Genomic DNA, 18,918 nt, shown 5'->3' with positions numbered 1-18,918 from the left:
GCACCTGGCCTTTTATAGGCAACTTGAAAACATGACACCGCCTCCCCCCCCCCCCACCTAGAAGGCAGTTTCCTCTATGAGGGTGCATTCTGAGTGACAAGACTGGCCATGTTTTTGTTTTTGTGTCTATAAGCCGTTTTTAAATATTAATTTATTTACCCCCTCACTTCAACCTTTTAAGAGAGGGAAGGTAGATGTTGTTATCCAGCTTTATAGATGGGGAAATGGAAGCTTTGGGGGGTGAAACGATCTGCCCGAAATGACACAGATAGCAGGTGGCAGAAGCTGCTTCCATACTCCAGTGCTGGCTGCCCAGCAAGGGCTGTAACCCCCGATCTCGCCCGCCAACTCTTGGAGTACAGACAGCTTGAAAGCAAAATGTACAAAATCACTTCTGACTCAAAAAGGCGAGAATATCATACGCTAACACTGACCATGCTTTTGCTATTTCTGAATCTTTCCTTAGGAAAGTTACTTTTGTCCCAGAGTCTCTTCTGTGTCCCTTAAACAAAGGATCTTTACGGTCTTAACCAGCCAGAGCCCTGCCTCCCTTCTGAAGGGCGGCACCTCTTGGATATTCAGACGATGATTTATAGGCTTCCTGCAGCACTGGCCCTGGAGGGAGCTGGAGCTAGTGCTGTCTACGGTGAAAAGTCAGGAGACCCCAGACATCCCACCTAACAGGTGGATGAGGATGCTGGCCCCCTGCTCAGCAGCCCCAAAGTACAGTGAGGCTCCTGTCCCCTGCCAGTGGGTGTGGATGGGGATGCCAGGAACAAGGAGAGAGAATTGAGTTGCAGTGTGAGAAGCTGGTAGCTGTGAACTATTTCTGTTTAATGATAAATTCGTTGTCTCTTGCTTCAGCCTTGCAAATCGTTGTACAAAGGCACTAAATGGGAAGATAATCAACAGGATACACACGTCTCTATTTTAGTCTCGTCTTTACTAATTAGCACTCATTTGCTTCTAGTTGTCCACACCATTTCCCGTGGACCTCCGCATGTCCAGGCTAAGAAATCTCGAATGTCCCCCAGGTATAAACCAGTGTTTGTTCCCAAACTCTGATTTCCCAGGAAGGGAAGCCAAAGTGAGATGGAGAATGCTCTACTTGATTTAATTAGGCTAGCCATTTAAGTTCCTTTTGACTCCTCCTGATTTCCTGGGCACATGGACTGGCACCTACTTTCATCACTTTCATATCTGACCCTGCTGTATTATTTTATCAAGATCTGCCTGCCCTTCCCCCCTCAGAACAAACTGCCTTGGGCATCAGACTTCACTTGAGTTCCTGGGTCCAGAAGGGCTCAGGCGAGGAGAGAAGTCTGGAAATCTGAATTCTAGTCTAGATTCCCATGTAGCTTACCATCCTCATTCGTAAAACCAGCAAAATGATCTATAAGGGGTTCTTACGCACAAATGAATTGTCAGAATGCTCTAGAAAATATAAAATAAAATATAAAAGCAGAAACTATTATCTGATTACCATGGATTTTATTCTTTCCTTTTTTTTTTTTTTTTTAAATCCTGAAGATAGATTTTCATTTTTTAACTCTTTTTTTCTGTGGTCCAGGCAAACAACCAAGTAAGAAGATCCGACTTCCTTTAACTACTTACCACAGTTGTCACTTATCTTTTATACATCCCTATTGTTAGCCTTTAAACTATCCTTAAGCTTTCCATGAGTGTCTTTAAAAACAAGAAAAGAAAAAACTTGGTGAGAAATTAACAACAGGATGTATTTAAGTCTGTGTGAAATGGAATTAAGAGTTTAGGGAACCAGTGTGTTAAGTGGAACTTATTTTCAGTTCCCATTGTTGCCAAGACAGAAATTTAGCTTTCTCCGTAAGACCAACAGGATTCTTTAACCTTCTGTGGATGGGTTTCATGGACAGAAAACACTGAGAAACACCATATGGGATGTTACATATATCAGTAGCTTCTTACATCAACACTTTGCATTCTACACGCTCGTAATCACTTGTGGACCTAGGAGGTATTTCTGGAGTCCCACGGCATGCAGGACTGAGTCCTCAGTCCCTTCTCTGGACCCCGCCCCTGTCCCCCAGGACTCCAAGGAGCCAGCTCAGCACTGGGGCATTAACAGGTTTGTTCAGGTCTTATTTTTTTTATTTGTTTGTTTGTTTGTTTGTTAGAGAGAGAAAGAGAGCACAAGCAGGGGGAGCAGCAGGTAGAGGGAGAAGTAAGCTCTCCGCTGAGCAAGGAGTCTGATGCAGGGACTTGATCCCAGGACCCTGGGATCATGACCTGAACTGAAGACAGACACTTAAAGAACTGAGCCCCCCAGGCACCTCTTAGTTCCAGTCTTAAGGTGTTGCCTACCTGCTGCCCTTTTCCTTGTGCTTCATCTCCTGCTCACTCTGCTTCCAGATTTCGCCAACCTATATCTCTTCATGTCTTTGCATAATGAAGTTTCTTCCTAGATGAATGTCAAAGGTTCTACTTCTGCCACACTCCTGACTCTGAGTGTGTCTTCTCCAATGCGGAAAGGGATGGGGTTTGCCTCCCAGCTTCCTTTACCAGTCTTTCCCCTTTTATGGGTCAGGACCCGGAAAACAAAGTATAACTTATAGACCACTCTTCACTAAGGCTTCTTCTCAAGTTAAGGTCAAGGATAATTTTGTTGGCATGTGGCATTAATTAATGAAGAAAATTAAAAAGTCCAGATTAAAAGCAGGCCTTTCCAAACGGTTATTTTTCCCCTCTGCAATCTTTGTCATTGTCTTGAAAGCTACAATCCTATCAATTAACCACCTCTCTAGAAACCAGTGGAAAACATAGCACTTAGAAAATTATTTCCTTCTTCTGAGAAATGCTTTTTAAGTGGACTGATTCTCTTCTGAGATATTCTGTGATTTCAAGGTTGTGGGCCGTATTTAAAATTCTTCTAAGCTCAGCTGTCCAGGCTGGATATTAGCAAGTCTTCAAATGCAGAATCACTTGTTAGAAAATGGTCGCATATATTATTTTCTGCATGGTTTCCTCCTTCTCACCGAGTTGGTGTCGTTCATCGCCATTTGCCTCCCCCCGGTTATTTTTGTTCTAACAAATCTTCCACATTTTGCATAGTGCCTTCCTCTAGTAGCCTCCCACCTCACATCTGCTCAAATAATTTCCCCAAACACCAGTTTAAGAAGAATTAGGTAACATATTACCACACATCTCAAAGTCAAGTAATCTCCCTAGAACTTTTGTCCATTCATTCAACAAATATCTGCACCCCCACCAGGAGCACCTGTGCTTACCATATTTGGGGATTAATTGTATATGGGATTTACCACCTCTTCCTGGTGCATTCGTGGCTACATGCTGGTCAGTTACACATTTTCTTTCTTTCTTTTTTTTTTTTTTTTTTTTAGTCGCAATTTTCTATATATTCTGTTTCTCTTTGGAGATTCTAGGACCTTATGAGTAAGTGTTCAACAGGTGCTGGAAAGTTTGGAATTACTGTGGAGTTGCCTTGTAGGGTTTTATTCCAAAGGTAATGCCGTTGCTTATGTTTTTTGAGTCAGTTGTTCCTTTTGTAGGGCAAACAAAGAGGCTTTTAAAATATCTTTGTAGTTGGGTGATGGGAAATGCTGGAAAACCCTGCTTTTCACTTTTCCAGTGACAAAATGTGATTCAGAGTCAAGGTTACCCAGAGGTGGCAAGAAGGCTGGTTGACCAGGGGTAGTGGACAGTGGACAAGGCCAAATAGGTGCTTTGTAGGGTCTCCCTTGCCAGTTGTTAGCCAGCACTATCCGCCCTGGGATAAGGTTTCAACATTTACCTTCTGAATAAGGTCTCCCCTCCTCAAAAGAACTGAAAACCACATTGGTTTAGAGGATTGTTATCTCTGGTTCATTAAAATGAGGAATCCAGAAATGTGTCCTCAACCTATCAAGGTTGATCTGCATAGATCTTGGGAAGATCATTCAGTACCTGTGCTGCAGTTTCCCAGGTAACAAAATGGCACAGACCTAACCTAAATCTACACCACAATATAAATTCAGCTCTTCGTCTTCTGTAGTCAAAGAGAACAGCGAACACTAGCATGCTTTTCATTGCCTTGAAAATCATTGTCAGGGTGCCCGGGTGGCTCAACGGGTTAAGCCTCTGTCTTCCGCTCAGGTCATGATCTCAGGGTCCTGCGATCAAGCCACCACATCAGACTCTCTGCTCAGCAGGGAGCCTGCTTCCCTCTCTCTCTCTCTCTGCCTGCCTCTCTGCCTACTTGTGATCTCTGTCAAATAAGTCAATCAAACCTTTAAAAAGAAAGAAAGAAAAGAAAAGAAAAGAAAGAAAGAAAAGAAGAAAGAAAGAAAATTGTTCTCAAACCCCAGGCTCTTATTTTTGAGTGTAACACATCCCAATCCCCTTCTTTATGAGCCCACTGTCCAGGTTTTAAAATTATTTATGTGGTTTTACTTCATTCTGCAGTATTTCTACTTTCCTTTTTAAAACTCTGGCCATAGTTGGGAATAAACTGTACTGATTGCAGTGAGAAAATTATTCTTGCAATTCTCTTTACCCTCAAACTGTGTTTATTAAATCAGATTTTCCCAGTGTCCTAGAGTTCCCTTGGCCATGCATAGTGTATTACTAATTACTGTCCTGCTCTCCTGAAAGAATGAATGTAATTGCCCGCACGCCTCAGCTGTCAGCAGGGATTTAGTTCCAGGGGGCTGGAGAATCTGATTTATTGCATCACAGATTGTTTTTCTGTTGTATGATCTAGTCTTATTAATACAAACCTGAGTTTCAAGATCTCTATCTCAGATGGGTGTTAGCATAGGAGGGAGATAGCTCCAGCAGGACAATCAGCATCTGATAATGTCTTTTCAGCCCAAGCTACCAGCGCTAGAGCACTGCTAGCTACTGTTTTTGGACAGTTGGGTGTTAGCAGTGAGAACTCGGGTGTTCTGTGGACACTGCCTGGGGTCGAGTCCTGAGTCTGCCCGCTTGCTGTCTGTTGTGACTTTGAACAAGATACTTGGATTCCCTGTACCTTGACTTCTTTGCTTGTAAAATGGGAATAATAATGATTGTAACTGTGTTAAATTAGATCATAATTAAAATACCATCTGGCATTTGGGGAACTCTCACAAAGTTTTAGTTACCCCAGGAACTCCACTAACCTGGGTGAGGGAAATACTGACTTTCGAATCACTGATAAATGTGTCGGAACAGAGTCAGTAAATCTTGGTAAAATAAAACTCCTCTTGCCATAGCTTGTGTCTTGAGGGGGATCTAACGTCATTGGCTGGTAATGTCTTGTCCCTAAGCATTTGCCAAGTTCCCTGATAGTCCAGGTGAGCTGTCCCCTCTTTGCAGGGGTTCCCGGAGCTGCATTTGCAGGCCCAAAACCTTTCCTCCAACTCAGCGGGGAAGGGCCCCGCTCCCCCCACCCACCCCAATCACAGACCCCTCTCACCCGGCTCTAGGGGTTAATAATGTTTGCTTCATCTGCCCATCGCCCACACTGCTGTCCTCTGCCTTGCCTTCCCGCGCCCCGAGACGTCATGAACTGAGGTGCTCAGAAAGTGCTGAAGGAATAAGAACTATCCTCTCTTCTCCAGTGACTGAAATGTCAAAAGTCTCCCATTTTGCGGGCTGTCCGCCTTTGGAAGCCCGGTGGTTTCTTCTTTCTGATCTTCTGTCTCCTCATCTCTGCTTCGAACATCGGAAAACAAAAACTAACCTATATAAGCTGTTGCTGGGATAGCTTGGGTGACTGCCTCAGCTCCTGTTGGACGCGGAGGGCTCGCTGATCTGGAGCACGAGAGAACCCGACAACAGGCAGCTTCCCGGCTCAGGGCCTGGCTCGCACTGCGCTCTGCCACCCGCCAGGTCCGAGCACCCAGGCGGTGCGGACTCCCGCAGAGCCGGACGACCCAGGAGCGCCATCTCGTGGGCACCCCGATTGCTGCCTATGAGAAGGAGCCAGTGTTCTTCCCCGCCCTCCTCCCCCCCAACCCCCGACCCCCTCGCCCCAAAGAGGGTTCTCATTTCCCATTCAGGGCCTGGGGAAATGCGACTAAAAAATTAGATTCCAGATAATTTAAAAACGGCTGTTAGGCAGACTTATGAATAGTCTGCCTCTGGATTTAAATAGGGCAAGTGGCTTTTTAGCTGCTCTAGATTTCTAGTGAAGTAGTAGCTATTACATTTTGAGCAGGGACGTTCAGATAGCTAATTCTGCATTTCACATGCATTGGTTAAAAAAAAGAAAATTCCCCATTCTAGGTAGTACATCAGAGGATTTGGATTTTTTTTTTTTTTAGTCAGTTTTTGAGGCGTTGATTTTTGCATGAATTAAAAAAAATACACAGTGGCAAGTCTTGCTACTGAAAACGTGATCAGCATCACCCAAGAGTTCATGAAAAAAGTATCCTTGTTCCAGAATTCCTGCGTTAGAATCTGTGGTGAGGGGTCCTTGGGTGGCTCAGTGGTTAAGCGTTTGCCTTTAGCTCAGGTCATGATCTCAGAGTGATGGGATCGAGCCCCGTGTCAGGCTCTCTGCTCTATGGAAAGTCTGCTTCTCCCTCTCCCTCTTTCTCTGTGCACTCTCGCTCTCAAATAAATAAAATCTTTTTTTAAAAAAGAAGAATCTGTGGTGAATCGTGGGCCTATTGGCAGATAGGAGCACAGGTTATCAGAGTCAGAGGGACCACCTGTGCTTTTGTCCGCTGCTGGTACCTCCTTCCTTGTCTTGTCTCCCCAGTATGATCACATCCCTTCAGCCTCCATGGCCCACCTGTGACACAAGATCATAGGTTCCTTCCTTGTCTGCTCCTGGGTCAGCCGAGGGACAACTGAAATCATGCACAGACGGTCACTTTGAATGTGAGAAAAACCTGTGCAAATGTCAGGGGAAACTACACGTGAGAATTCTTACGTCTCCTACTCAGCCGTCCCTGGATAGTGTGCTTTCCTCAGCTACATCACCAGCAGAGCAAATGCTCACCTCTAACGTTCATCATGCCGCCAAGAGTGTCTGGTCAGATTCCACCAAGTTTCCAAAGGGCTCTCTCAAGCTAGTCTTTCCAGAACTCAGAATAATAAAATGACATTTTATTTTCCTTAATGAGACCTTTCACACATCTTGCCATCCTGGGGTCTCAGAGCTGTTTTCCCCTATTGAGCCCAGGATGGGGCAAAGCAGGTACTCAGTGGAGCTTGTTGATGAAACTGCTAATTATCCCTCAGCAAGGACCAGACACTGACCTGATGTCCTTCCCACTAAACCACTTATGATCGTCAGATGATGTGCATCGTTCGAGAGACTGACACAGCTACGGGAGGACTCTATCATCTCACTAATAAATACCAATATTCATTAAGGAAACAGACTCCCGATGGCTGAGAAATCCTTTGATGGTGCTCAGGGATTGAAGTTAGTGGGGTTATTAGCTGTTTACAAATACTCCCCTCGCCTTGAAATGCAGGAGGGGTTGGACAAATTAAAAACACAGTAGCAAGATATGACTCTCTTTTCCCCGCATACATTTTTTATTTTTTTTAAAGGTTTTAGTTATTTATTTGAGAGAGAGGGCGAGAACGAGAGAGAGTGAGAATGAGAGAGAGCATGAGAGGAGAGAGGTCAGGTGGAGAAGTAGACTCCCTGCCTAGCAGGGAGCCAGATGTGGGACTCGATCCTGGGACTCCAAGATCATGACCTGAGCCAAAGGCATTCGCTTAACCAACTGAGCCACCCAGGTGCCCCACTTGCCTACATTTTTAAAAAGATTTTATATATTTATTTGAGACAGTGTGGATGAGCAGGGGTAAGGGGTAGAGGGAGAAGCAGATTCCCCAACTTCAGGAAACCTGATGCAAGGCTCAATCCTGGGATCCTGGGATCCTGGGATCATGACCTGAGCCAAAGGCAGTTGCTTAACTGACTGAGCCACCTAGTACACCCTTACTTGCATGTATTTTAAAAGGAAAACCAATAGCCGAGAAGCTGTTGGACAATAAATAGATGAAATTTTAGGAAAACCTATCAGCTGGCAGCCTGAGAATGCTAAGAGATATTAACCTCCTTGTTGCCCCAGGCCTGGGGGGCTCTTGGTCCAAAGAAGTGATACTAATTGTCAGGCAGTAAAACTGAAATACTGAGAAAAATTTGTTACACAGTTTTCCACCTAACTGAGACACAAAAATATCCAACTCAAATTAGGGCAGACTGTCGCATTGTCTGCAATTTGTGAAATTACGGATCCTTTTGCTGACCCTAATTTACTAAAATAGGAAGTGTGTGCTGTTTTCTTTTTGCTGGATTCATTCTAATTAGCAATGTTTTCTCTAATCATTTAAAAGAATTCAGAATGTCAGTGCTTCAAAATTTCCTTCCTTAAAGTTAAAATGTAGTTGTAGTGAGTCACTTTGTATAGAAGGGGAAATGCACGTACATGATGCCTGCACCTAGAAAGACAGTGTCTCAGAGTCAGGACCTTGCAAGCAGGACCTAGCAGTGTGCAGATCGTCTCTGAAAACCTGACCATCCCAGGATGCCACCTGTCAGCGCATTTAATAAAAGAGTGTAAGAAACATGATGTTACCTTTTTCTTCTTTTTTCCAACTTTGTACCTTTAAAAACTTCACATCAAGAGAAAAATGCTGGAATAAGACAAAGAACACTGATACCCATTTACGGTCACTTATAATAATTAATGTGCTCATCGTATTTGTGTTCTCCCTCTCTTTCTGTCTCCTCCCTGCCCTCCCAAACAGGGAGCTGCTCTTAAACAGCCTCAGTAAAAATGATCATATTCAGGACAATTTAACATTGATGCTATTCCCAACTATTGACTTTTGCCAGTTGTCCTAGTGATGCCTTTATGTCCTTTTCCCCTTGACCTCAGATCTAATCCCCGATTCACCTGTCCCATGGAGCCGTGGTCCCCTCGGTGACCTTTAAAATGGAACAGTTCAGGGCACCTGGATGGCTCAATGGGTTAAAGCCTCTGCCTTTGGCTTGGGTCATGATTCCAGGATCCTGGGATCGAGCCCTGCATCAGAATTTCTGCTCAGCGGGGAGCCTGCTTGGGAGCCTGCTTCCCTTCCTCTCTCTCTGCCTGCCTCTCTGCCTACCTGTGATCTCTGTCTGTCAAATAAATAAATAAAATCTTAAAAATAAAATAAAATGGAAGAGTTCCTGTTGTTCATCTTTCAATGCATTAACATTTTTGAAGAGCACAATGTTTCCTCACAATGCAAATGTGAGATTATGCATTTTAAGGGAAAAAAATAAATGATGATTTTCACAGAGTATCACATTAGTAGTACCTGATGTGGGCTTGTTCCGTGATGGGTGATGGTAACTGATCACTTTGTTAAGGTGATGTCTGCTGGAGTCTTTCTTTGTAATTAACAAATCATTTCTGGCAGGGGCCGAAGGGTACTCTGACACTGTTAATTCTGTCTCCCAATAAATTTCAGCATCTAGTCAGTTGCCTGATCAAGTTATTACTGCTTTGGGCAAAATGGTGTTTTTTTTTTCCTCTTTTGTTTCTTTGCATTTATTAGTTTGGAATTCTACTATAAAGAAAAGTTTCTCTTCTACCCTCTTTCTGTATGTACCTATTTATATCTTTGGGAGCACCACTAGGGATTTACAGGCTGTTTTAATTTAGTTGGGTTATTACTTATCACTGTTGTGATTCATTTTGATACCCAGCTTTGCCCAGTGGGCGCCCCTTCAGTCTCACTCCTTGGCTTGCTTGATGCAGCCCCATCAGTCTGTGAATGTCATTTATTCTTTAGCTGTTCACCTGTCTGTATGGAAGTTCTTAACTCAAGTCACTGTCCAAATGACAGATTTTATTCTTGCAACAGATCTCTTTTTTTGAGCTATTGCTATGCCCCAGTTACTGATCTAACATATAGTCCAGTGAGAAACCAGACCATTATTTCAGCCTTTACATTACAGCAGGTTACAGTAGGGGGCACCTCGGGACATCAGAGCAAAGCCCTTTATCCCATAGGATTGAATTAAGAAGCTCCTGGGAAAAAGTTTATTACTTCCTAGATGTGCAAGATAAATGGAAGTAAACGTAGGAGGAGGTCTAGTGGTTCAGGCTAAGGCAAGCACCTGTATCTTTGAGAAATTCCCACCCCCTGGGGAGCCTGTCAGAATTACTGACAATAGGACCCCTTCCCAAACCAATGAACTCAGGATCTCTGGTGGGGAGAGCAGTCCTAGGGTCCATACATAGCTTCTAGAGAATTTATCATGAGAAATGGTGTCATGGGTCATAGAGCTAAAACCTTCACAACTAAAATTTTACAAGCTGCATTTTGCTTTATAGGATTTTGAACTCAACAACGAACTAAAGATGAATGTCCTCAATTTGCTAGAAGAAGTTTTGCGAGACCCAGACCTTCTTCCCCAGGAAAGGAAAGCCACGGCAAATATTCTGAGGTAAAACGCCGTTGCAGGCACCTTCTAATGACTTGGGTTGATTTCTGCGATGTTCTAGAAAATAAAATCCTGTCAGACCAGGAAGATGTGTCTTGGACTTCTGGGTGCTGCCAGGAGTCTGCTGCCACTGCAGAGTGTGACGTATCTGCTTCTCGTTTCTGGGGCATGTTGGTGTCTGTGGCCTCAGGACGACCTCTCGTAGGGGACCACATAACTTGTGTGGAGTGTGGGAATGCAGCTGCTCCTGTCCGTGGCCCGACAATGGCTTTCTGACGAACCAAAAGTGAAAAGGAGGATGCCTTGAGGATCCTCCCCTGTGACCCCAGCAAGCACTGCAGAGAGAAGCAGCTTTCCTGCCGTCGCTTCTGGTTGTTGGTCATAAGCTCGTGTTTATGAGCAGGGTGGTAGCATTTCTGTGAGAGTCCCATGCCCCTGGTTTGTGGATGTGGTGCCAGGTGGTAGTTAATATGTTTTCTCCGGCTTGTTTCACTGGTTCCAAACCAGTTTTACTGATGACTTCTCAGGTTGGGATTCCTGCATCATGTAAGTTGTATAAAAGCTGGAAGGTGCGGTAAAAGCTTGTACTTTGGGTTTCCCACAAGAAAGGGTTGGTAGTTGGCATTACACCCAGTATCCAAGCAAATAACAAGCTTTCCTGTAGCTTCTTGAACTGATGGATGAAGTTTTCTCTAGTCTGCTCTACAGGAGGAGGATGGCCATCAGTGGCTTTGTGCAGACATTCAGTTACCACTCTCCCCCTGGCTTTTGGCCATATGTTTAGTCCTACTCGGGGATGGGAAGCCCAGCATCTATTTGCTAGACCTGGTGGTTCTTTACCATTTTGGCTTCTAGTTCCATTTACAATCTCTGAAAAGAGTCCTTTCTTTCTTCTGACCTTGACTCTATTGTTTCTTTGTTATCCAGAATTCAGTGTATAGAGGGAATCCATATTAATTAGTTCAGTCTACCATGTTTTCAGAAGCTACTCTCTAAGGCAGCGATGCCAGATTTTTGGCCTGCAACATTTTAGCAATTTACTTCTAAGTCGTTCTTAGTTCCATCAGTTCATGATCCCATCACCAGACCCTTCTTTGGTTTAGGGGCTCTTGCTGATGCAGTGTGTCTGCCCCAAAACGGTGTGTTGACCTTCAAACCCTAAGTACCTCACAATGTGATTTTATTTGGGAGTAGGGCCATTGCAGTTGTAATTAATTAATATGAGGTCATACTGGAGTAGCATGGCCCCCTAATCCACTATAATTGGTGTCCTTATGAGAAGATGGCCATGGGAAGAGAGAGACACTGAAAATGGTCACAGGGAGATGGAGCAGAGACTGGAGTGAGACAGCTATAGGTTAAGGAATGCCATTTGCTCACAAACCACTAGAAGTTAAACAAGGGAGGATTCTTCTAAAGGCTTCAGAGGAAACATGGCCCTGCCGACACCTTGATCTTGGACTTCTAGCCTCCAGAACTCTAAGACAATAAATTTCTGTCATTTTAAGCCATCTAGTTTGTGGTGTTTTATTAGGGCAACTCTAAGAATCTATTAAGAGCCCTCTTCACCTTTTTCCATCCTATGAAAACACCTAAATAAGCTTAGGGCCTCTGTTACTGTGTTTATTTTCAGATTTTAAAATTGTAAATACATTTCTAGATAAAGCCTGGTTTCAGTGGATAAGTGGTATCTGTGAATGATTACTATTCCTCTCTTCTTTATATAAACATTTTATTATGTTTTTATTTCAAACACTGATATTTTGAAACGATTTTCTAGAAGTTTATGCCTCTAGGGACATTTGACTGGGCAGCTTCTGGGAAGTGAGGGTATTCAGACTGGGAAAGACTCTTAGGATTGACAAACATGCTGCCCATCCCCTCACAACGCCCATGCCAGACATTACCAATCCATCCTGAGGGCTTTCTGCCTATACCAGTGGGTGAGCTCAGAACTCCATTAACTGACATGTTATTGATTGGAGTTGGCCCTTAAGATGAATCCTCTTTACCATTATAGGCCTTATTGTTTATCAGGCTTAAGATGTGCTAACTCTTTTTGTTGAATAGATGACCTGAGAATTAAAGGTGTGGGATCAATAAGAGATAGAAATTTTAGTAGGTGGTACAGCTGGGAATTTTAGTAGATGGTACAGCCATGGAACTGAGTTTGATTCTAAGTTTTGCAGGATTCACAGGTAAAATCTTGGTTCAGCTCCTTACAGCTGTCAAGTTTCTTAACTAGTCTAAACCTCAGTTCCCTCATGTATAAAATGAGACTAGTAGTACCTACTATTGAGTTGTGACGATCACATGATATAATCTGTACAAAGAGGTTAACACGCCTGAAACATAAGTAGCAGTTGTTACATTTATTGTTATTGTTATTATCACTGTTAGCTTTGACGTCAGCTCTTGGGAAAAATACTTTCTTCCATCAAGGCAATACAGCGCAAGCCAAACCAAGCTAGGTCTTAGTCAAACTCAGCTTTCCTTAGGCTTCATCACCTTGTCTACACCAAAGAGATTATAACATTAAAAGCCAATTTAATATTGCATGAAGACATGAATGCAATAAAAAAATCATTCAGATGTACACTTCAAGTGGATGAATTATTTGACATGGGAATTATATTTCAATATAGTTGTTACAAAAGAAACTATTGTCCTAAACCACTTGCTATTTTGTAAAAGAATAAAGGAAGTAAAAAGCAAAACAAAAAAGCAGTTCTACTGATGGGATGCCCCAGCTGCCCACCCACACTTCTGGTCCCTTGCAAAATCTTCCCAGAGTATTCCGAAAGTCCCAAAAAATGTGTGCTCAGGAACAAACCCAGTCATTTTTCTGCCTCAACATCTTTATTCAAGTTCCCTGCCCCCAGACACCACTTGAGGGAGAGACCTTATCAGAGTCACCATTGTTTCTGACAAGAATGCTGTCTGACAGGGCTTTAAAGCCATAATTTCCCTATCAAAAAGCTGACCCCAGAGGCCACCCAACCCATCCCTAAGCCACGTGCACCCCAGAGTGGCCTCACCCAGCCCGAGTTTAGGTCTCTGGTGAAAATAGCTCCTTTGGCTCCTGGTTCTACATCTTTCACCATAACCATTCAAAATTTACCCACAGAGCCAATCAGAGAACATATATCACACCATCCATTCTCCTACCTCTGACCTTCTTTCTTCCCATGAGGCCAAAACAAACAAAAGTCTTTGGTTAGCCCTGAGCCTATCAACTAAAACAGACAAATAGCAGTGGGTCACCAGCCCATTAGCTGAGCAAACAGCCATAGCCTGAGTCCCAGTTGGGTCAGCCGGGTCTTGGAGGCACTAACTTATCTACCAACACGTGAGTGAATAGATTTGTGGGGAAAAAAAAAAAAAAGAAAAGAAAAGAAAGAAAAATCCCAGTGCAAGAAAACTACTAATCTTTTATTGAAGTCCCTCTGCCAAGTAATTCATTCCACCAGCACTAAGCTTAAGGGTCCCTGCCCCAGCACACGATTGTACTTATGGGAGGAATAATGATACATTAATTTTTCAGGGTTTTTGATAACTTACCATACAGATACTTGTGTTTATATATATGACATTTACATATTTATATTTTTGAAATCATGTCAGAATGATTAGAAAGTAGAGTAGGAGGTAAGACCTCAATATAACCGTCACCGATGGAATACCATGATTCATTCATGAAATTGTTTGTGAAAAAAATATCATCATGGAGTATAATAAATAATCAGAGGGATTATTTAATAATTATATGAAAATTACAGTAATTATATGACAATTATATAAAATAATAATAATTATGTAGAAAATTATAAAGATGTTTCTGTTACTTTTTTTTTAAGATTTTATTTATTTATTTGACAGAAAGCGAGATCACAAGTAGGCAGAGAGGCAGGCAGAGAGAGAGAGGGAAGCAGGCTCCCTGCTGAGCAGAGAGCCCGATGCGGGCTCCATCTCCGGACCCTGAGATCATGACCTGAGCTGAAGGCAGAGGCTTAACCCGCTGAGCCATCCAGGTGCCCTATTACTTTATTTCTTAATTTGGAAACAAACAGGGAATTATTTCCAACCAAAACCGGAAGTCTTTAGTACTCAAGGTTTCCATGCATTTGTGGACATCTGACTTTTTAAAAAAATATGCCAGAGCATAGGTAGCAATGGGCTCAAGTAAGCCTGGAAGGAAGGACAGCCATGCCCAAGAAAGCCAAGGAAGGAAGGGGTGGTCTGGCAGGTCCCAGCAGGAGACGCTACAAGCAATTAAAATCAGTCACAAAGTGAGGAGGAGCAGAGACAGAGGCAGGTCATGCCATGGGCGTAAGCCTGCCAGTCTCAGCAGCAAGCAGTCTGCCCAGAGAGTGTGGACCAGTCTGGAGACAGAGGCCAATTGCTCCTAGCTCTGTTTTTAAGCCTATCTGATTTCCACTGTTGTAAGAGGACTTTTCCAGTTGCAGAACATGAATAATCCTATTTCCTTTTAAATGTGTTATTTGGCATTTCATTCTAAATGCACATATTTTTAACTGATCATGCTGACTGGGAGATGTGAAAGGAGCCCAGTGTCCTGGCTTGTCCATCAATGCACGAAGACAGTCTAAAGACTAGAAACACATCCATCCTCTATTGGAGATGGGCCAGAGGTAGAGGGATCTTCCCTCTAAGGGAAAATTTATGAACATACCTCCCTGCAAATACAAGTTGTGGCTGCGAGAGATAAAGACATATCACACTGTAGTCAAATGTAGCCCTGCCATTAGAGAGGTATTGCAGTCAAGCTGTATAATACCGAGATGTAAACATAAAATGTATTTAAACATACATTACATTTACACAGGAAACTGAAAGTTCCCAGTTATAAACCATTTCTGTCTCACAGGGGTTACTTTATAATGAAGAAGCTTAATAGGCATACATAGTTTTTTGTCTTGTTTGTGACTAAAAACTTCTGCTCAGGGGTACCTGGATGGCTCAGTCAGTTAAGTCTGCCTTTGGCTTGGGTCATGATCCCAGCGTCCTGAGATCGAGCCCCGCCTCAGACTCCCTGCTCAGCGGGAAGTCTGCTTTTCCCTCTCCTACTCCCCCACTTGTGTGTTCCCTCCTTCACTGTCTTTCTCTGTTAAATAAATAAATAAATATTAAAAAATATAAAATAAAAGATCTCTGCTCAAGACTTTTCTATTTCTAAAATACCACTTCCTCTCCAATGTTGTCTGATTAACTGGTTTCTGAATCTATGTAGACATAGATCTTGGTAGACAACTAACACGCCATAAAATAAAAAAATAACCGAAAACAACCAAAAAACAAAAACAAGCGATGACTGACTTCATGGGTGGGCAGCTGGAGTGGGTTTAGGTCATGAAAATGTGACCCACAAACCTCACAAAGTCCCAAGAAGCATCAATAGGCATTTGGGAAAAGAGAAGACATTAGATAATTGAATAGGACCAGGACGCATCTTGGAACATTAGCATGAGATCACTGATGAAAGGAACATTTGATAGAAGCTAACCAACATCCTGACCACTTCTTTCCAAGCAGAAACTATTGCCCAACCTCATAAAAGAAAGAAAAAAGAAAGATCTTTTCCATCGGTACAGATAGTTATGTGGCTACCGAGCTCTCTCCAGGAACCTAGACTACCCTGGAGAGAATGATATAAACTTTGGGAAAGAGTTGCTTTTATCCCCTTAAATCCTTAAGTGTGATTTAACAGTCTTTGGAGAAAGACTTGCATTTGCTTATTTTTTTCCTCACCTTCATCTGCCTTTCTCGTATGATGAGTATTTTTTTCCGCTGACAAATGATACGGCTCATTGCTGACAAGAGGACGGCCACTCCTTTACTCTAGAAGGAATCTTCTCCCTGGTGAACAGCCAAGAGCTTTTGTAAGAGGGGAAGAGAGAGGAAGGAGACGGGGCTTTTTTGGATGTGTTCTGTGTTGGATCCTTGAAGAGGTGCCTTCACATGACTGCCTAAGACAGGCAAGAGCAACAGGACAGCTCACTGACCAAACCCTGGGAAAGTTAGTTCGCCTGAACTTTGGTTTCCTCATCTGTGAAATGGAGATCAGAGTGCTTACTTGGAAGGGACTTCTTACGCTGCGAGAGAGTGTATGTCCGATGGCTCACACATGGCCGGCATGTGGGGAGTGTACAGTCACCCATCTCTGTCGATTTTGTATTTTTGAGTTTTATTTTCATCAGTTCAGAGAACTGCAACATCACATCATTATTTCTTTGAAAACTACCCCCCTCTAGGAGACAGGCTACATGGCTTGGGAGCGTTGAAACATTTTATTACTTCTAATATATGATCATGCCTTCGTTTTGGCGAACTTAAAATGCTTGGCCCAGATGGCAAGTTATATAATCAGTATCATTCTCCTGGACTCTGAACTTCTGTTGGACATGAAATATCACTCCCACTCTGAAACCAGCACCCACTTCAGGATTAATTAACTTAGGTATTTATGCAGTCATTCATCACTAGAAAAAAAAACTATTGTGAGCCGAGTAGCTATGTGTGTGGGGCTACAGAACCAAATGTGTCTCAGGAAAGCCCATCTGGGAATCAAGGGAAAAGAGTTTACCTACGGGCTACTGCCTTGTGTGGTTCAAATTCTTGTCCCCCAGGAACTCCCCTGAATTTCTGGTGCACAGGTGCACGGGGATGGGGTGGCTTTGATGGTGGGTGTCTCATTTACCACCTTGTATGTAAGAAGTTGGCTCCCTGGGCTAAGCCAGCCCTCTCAGCGATCCTCCTGGTCTTTAACGCATGTGTTTTTCTCTTTCTTTGACCTCCTGTCTCCAGCTCATGTCTCTGGAGCCTCCAGCTGGTGGCACAGCCTTATGGACCCCAAACCCTCCAGCTTGCCAGCCAGGGAAAACCGAACTGCTCATGGTCATTTCATTCCTGGCATGCCTGTTTTCTTTTCATGGAGGATATTTTTATTTTTATCTTATTTATTTGTTTGTTTGTTTGTTTGTTTGTTTTAGGGCCCTTTCCCAAGATGATCAAGATGACATCCACCTAAAATTAGAGGATATAATTCAACTGGTAAGTCCAGCCGTGGTCTCATCCAGCACAACTGTGTGCAAACTCCCTCTCAAAGGCGAGCACTGTTACCGCCATGACTGAGCACTGGGGGCTCCAGCGCCGTTTTAGGTGAAGCATGGTGAGACGACGACCAAGATTCGTCTCAGAGGTCAGCACTTGGTCCATGCTGTGAATGCTGGCTGATATTTCCGAGCCTTCTGTCATTGTCTTCGAGGCTGGAATCCCTGAGGGACCTTGTCCTTGGAGCGGCTGCGGGCGCGGGGTCTCAGCGTGTGTCATCCCCACCTTCCTCTCTTGCAGACCGACTGTCCGAAGGCTGAGTGCTTTGAGACCTTGTCCGCCATGGAGCTGGCTGAGCAGATCACCCTCCTGGACCACATCGTCTTCAGAAGCATTCCCTACGAGTGAGTGCGGCCCTCCCCGCTGCAGGCCCCCTCAGGCAGGCCCCGGGGGGCGTAGAGCTGCTATGACTCCTCAGGCAGATGTGTGTGCACAGAGGTGTGAGTCTTAATCTTAGGGTGGTTTGGTCTGATTCCAATGCCTTTTGGTCCCAGTTTATGTTAGAAATATGGCTTTGGAGACACCGGGGACTGTTAGGATGTTTCTTTCCGTGCAGCAGTTTCCATGGAATGGGAATTTCTTTGTATTCTTACTCCCTTGATTATAGGAACGTCACTATGGCTGCAACCGTAGTTCTCGAACTGTGTGGTGCCCGCTGTCCTTTGGGAAGCTTGTTAAACATGTACATTCCCAGATATCCCCTTCAGAGATTTGGGTTCTAGTAGGTTTGAGGCCAGGAAAAAGGCATTTTCCATGAGAATCCCAGACGCTACTATGTGATCTGAGTATACTTTGAGAAGCACTGATGATGGGTAAAATCTGGGAATTCGGCTACAACTCCTCACCTGCTCCCATGAGTCAACAGGTATTGCTGACCTAAGAGACTCTGCAACACGGTGGCTAGACTCCCGCTATGGAGCGCTCCCTGAGTGCATGCGGAGCAGAGCCCTGGGGCGTCAGTTGCCCCATGATGAGTGACCGTGTCACCGCTTCAGCCTTCTCACATAGAGCACGAGGGGGCCTGTAGCCCCTTCCCACTGCAAAATCAGGAGCTCCACAAGCAAGGTCTTTGGACAAATGGCTACTGTTGGCCCACGTCCTTGAAATAGCTAAATGAAGGATAAAGGAGGGGCTGGGCAAGAGATACACATGTGGCCCGTGTCGCAGGTAGGGAAGAGGCCATGATGATGCTGGGGGTTCAGGTGCAGCAGTGGGCGGTCAGAGAGGCATAAGGGCCCAGGCCAGAAGACGCCCTGAAGGCTGTTCTGTAGACGGTGTATCTTCTCACCCTCCCCATCTCCACTGATGCATGAGGTTGGGGGGAATGAAATGTGGACTATTGGCTGTCCAAAAGAACCCAGTGACTA

At 44.0% G+C, this 18,918-nt stretch overlaps 1 protein-coding gene across 2 annotated transcripts in view; it reads left to right on the top strand.

Moving 5' to 3' along the window:
* Positions 1–18,918, top strand: part of RASGRF2 (Ras protein specific guanine nucleotide releasing factor 2) — a 250,919-nt gene that overhangs the window by 210,666 nt on the left and 21,335 nt on the right. For both annotated transcript variants that reach the window (XM_082724736.1, XM_082724735.1), the window contains exons 19-21: positions 10,311–10,423; positions 17,431–17,491; positions 17,792–17,895. In XM_082724736.1, coding sequence (XP_082580862.1) covers positions 10,311–10,423; positions 17,431–17,491; positions 17,792–17,895 — 278 coding nt within the window. The remainder of the gene's footprint in view (positions 1–10,310; positions 10,424–17,430; positions 17,492–17,791; positions 17,896–18,918) is intronic.

The sequence above is a fragment of the Mustela nivalis genome (genome assembly GCF_964662115.1).
Source record: "Mustela nivalis genome assembly, chromosome: 3".
Lineage (NCBI taxonomy): Eukaryota > Metazoa > Chordata > Mammalia > Carnivora > Mustelidae > Mustela > Mustela nivalis.
Note: the sequence above shows the minus strand (reverse complement) of the source record. Positions and strands in the feature narration are given on the sequence as shown.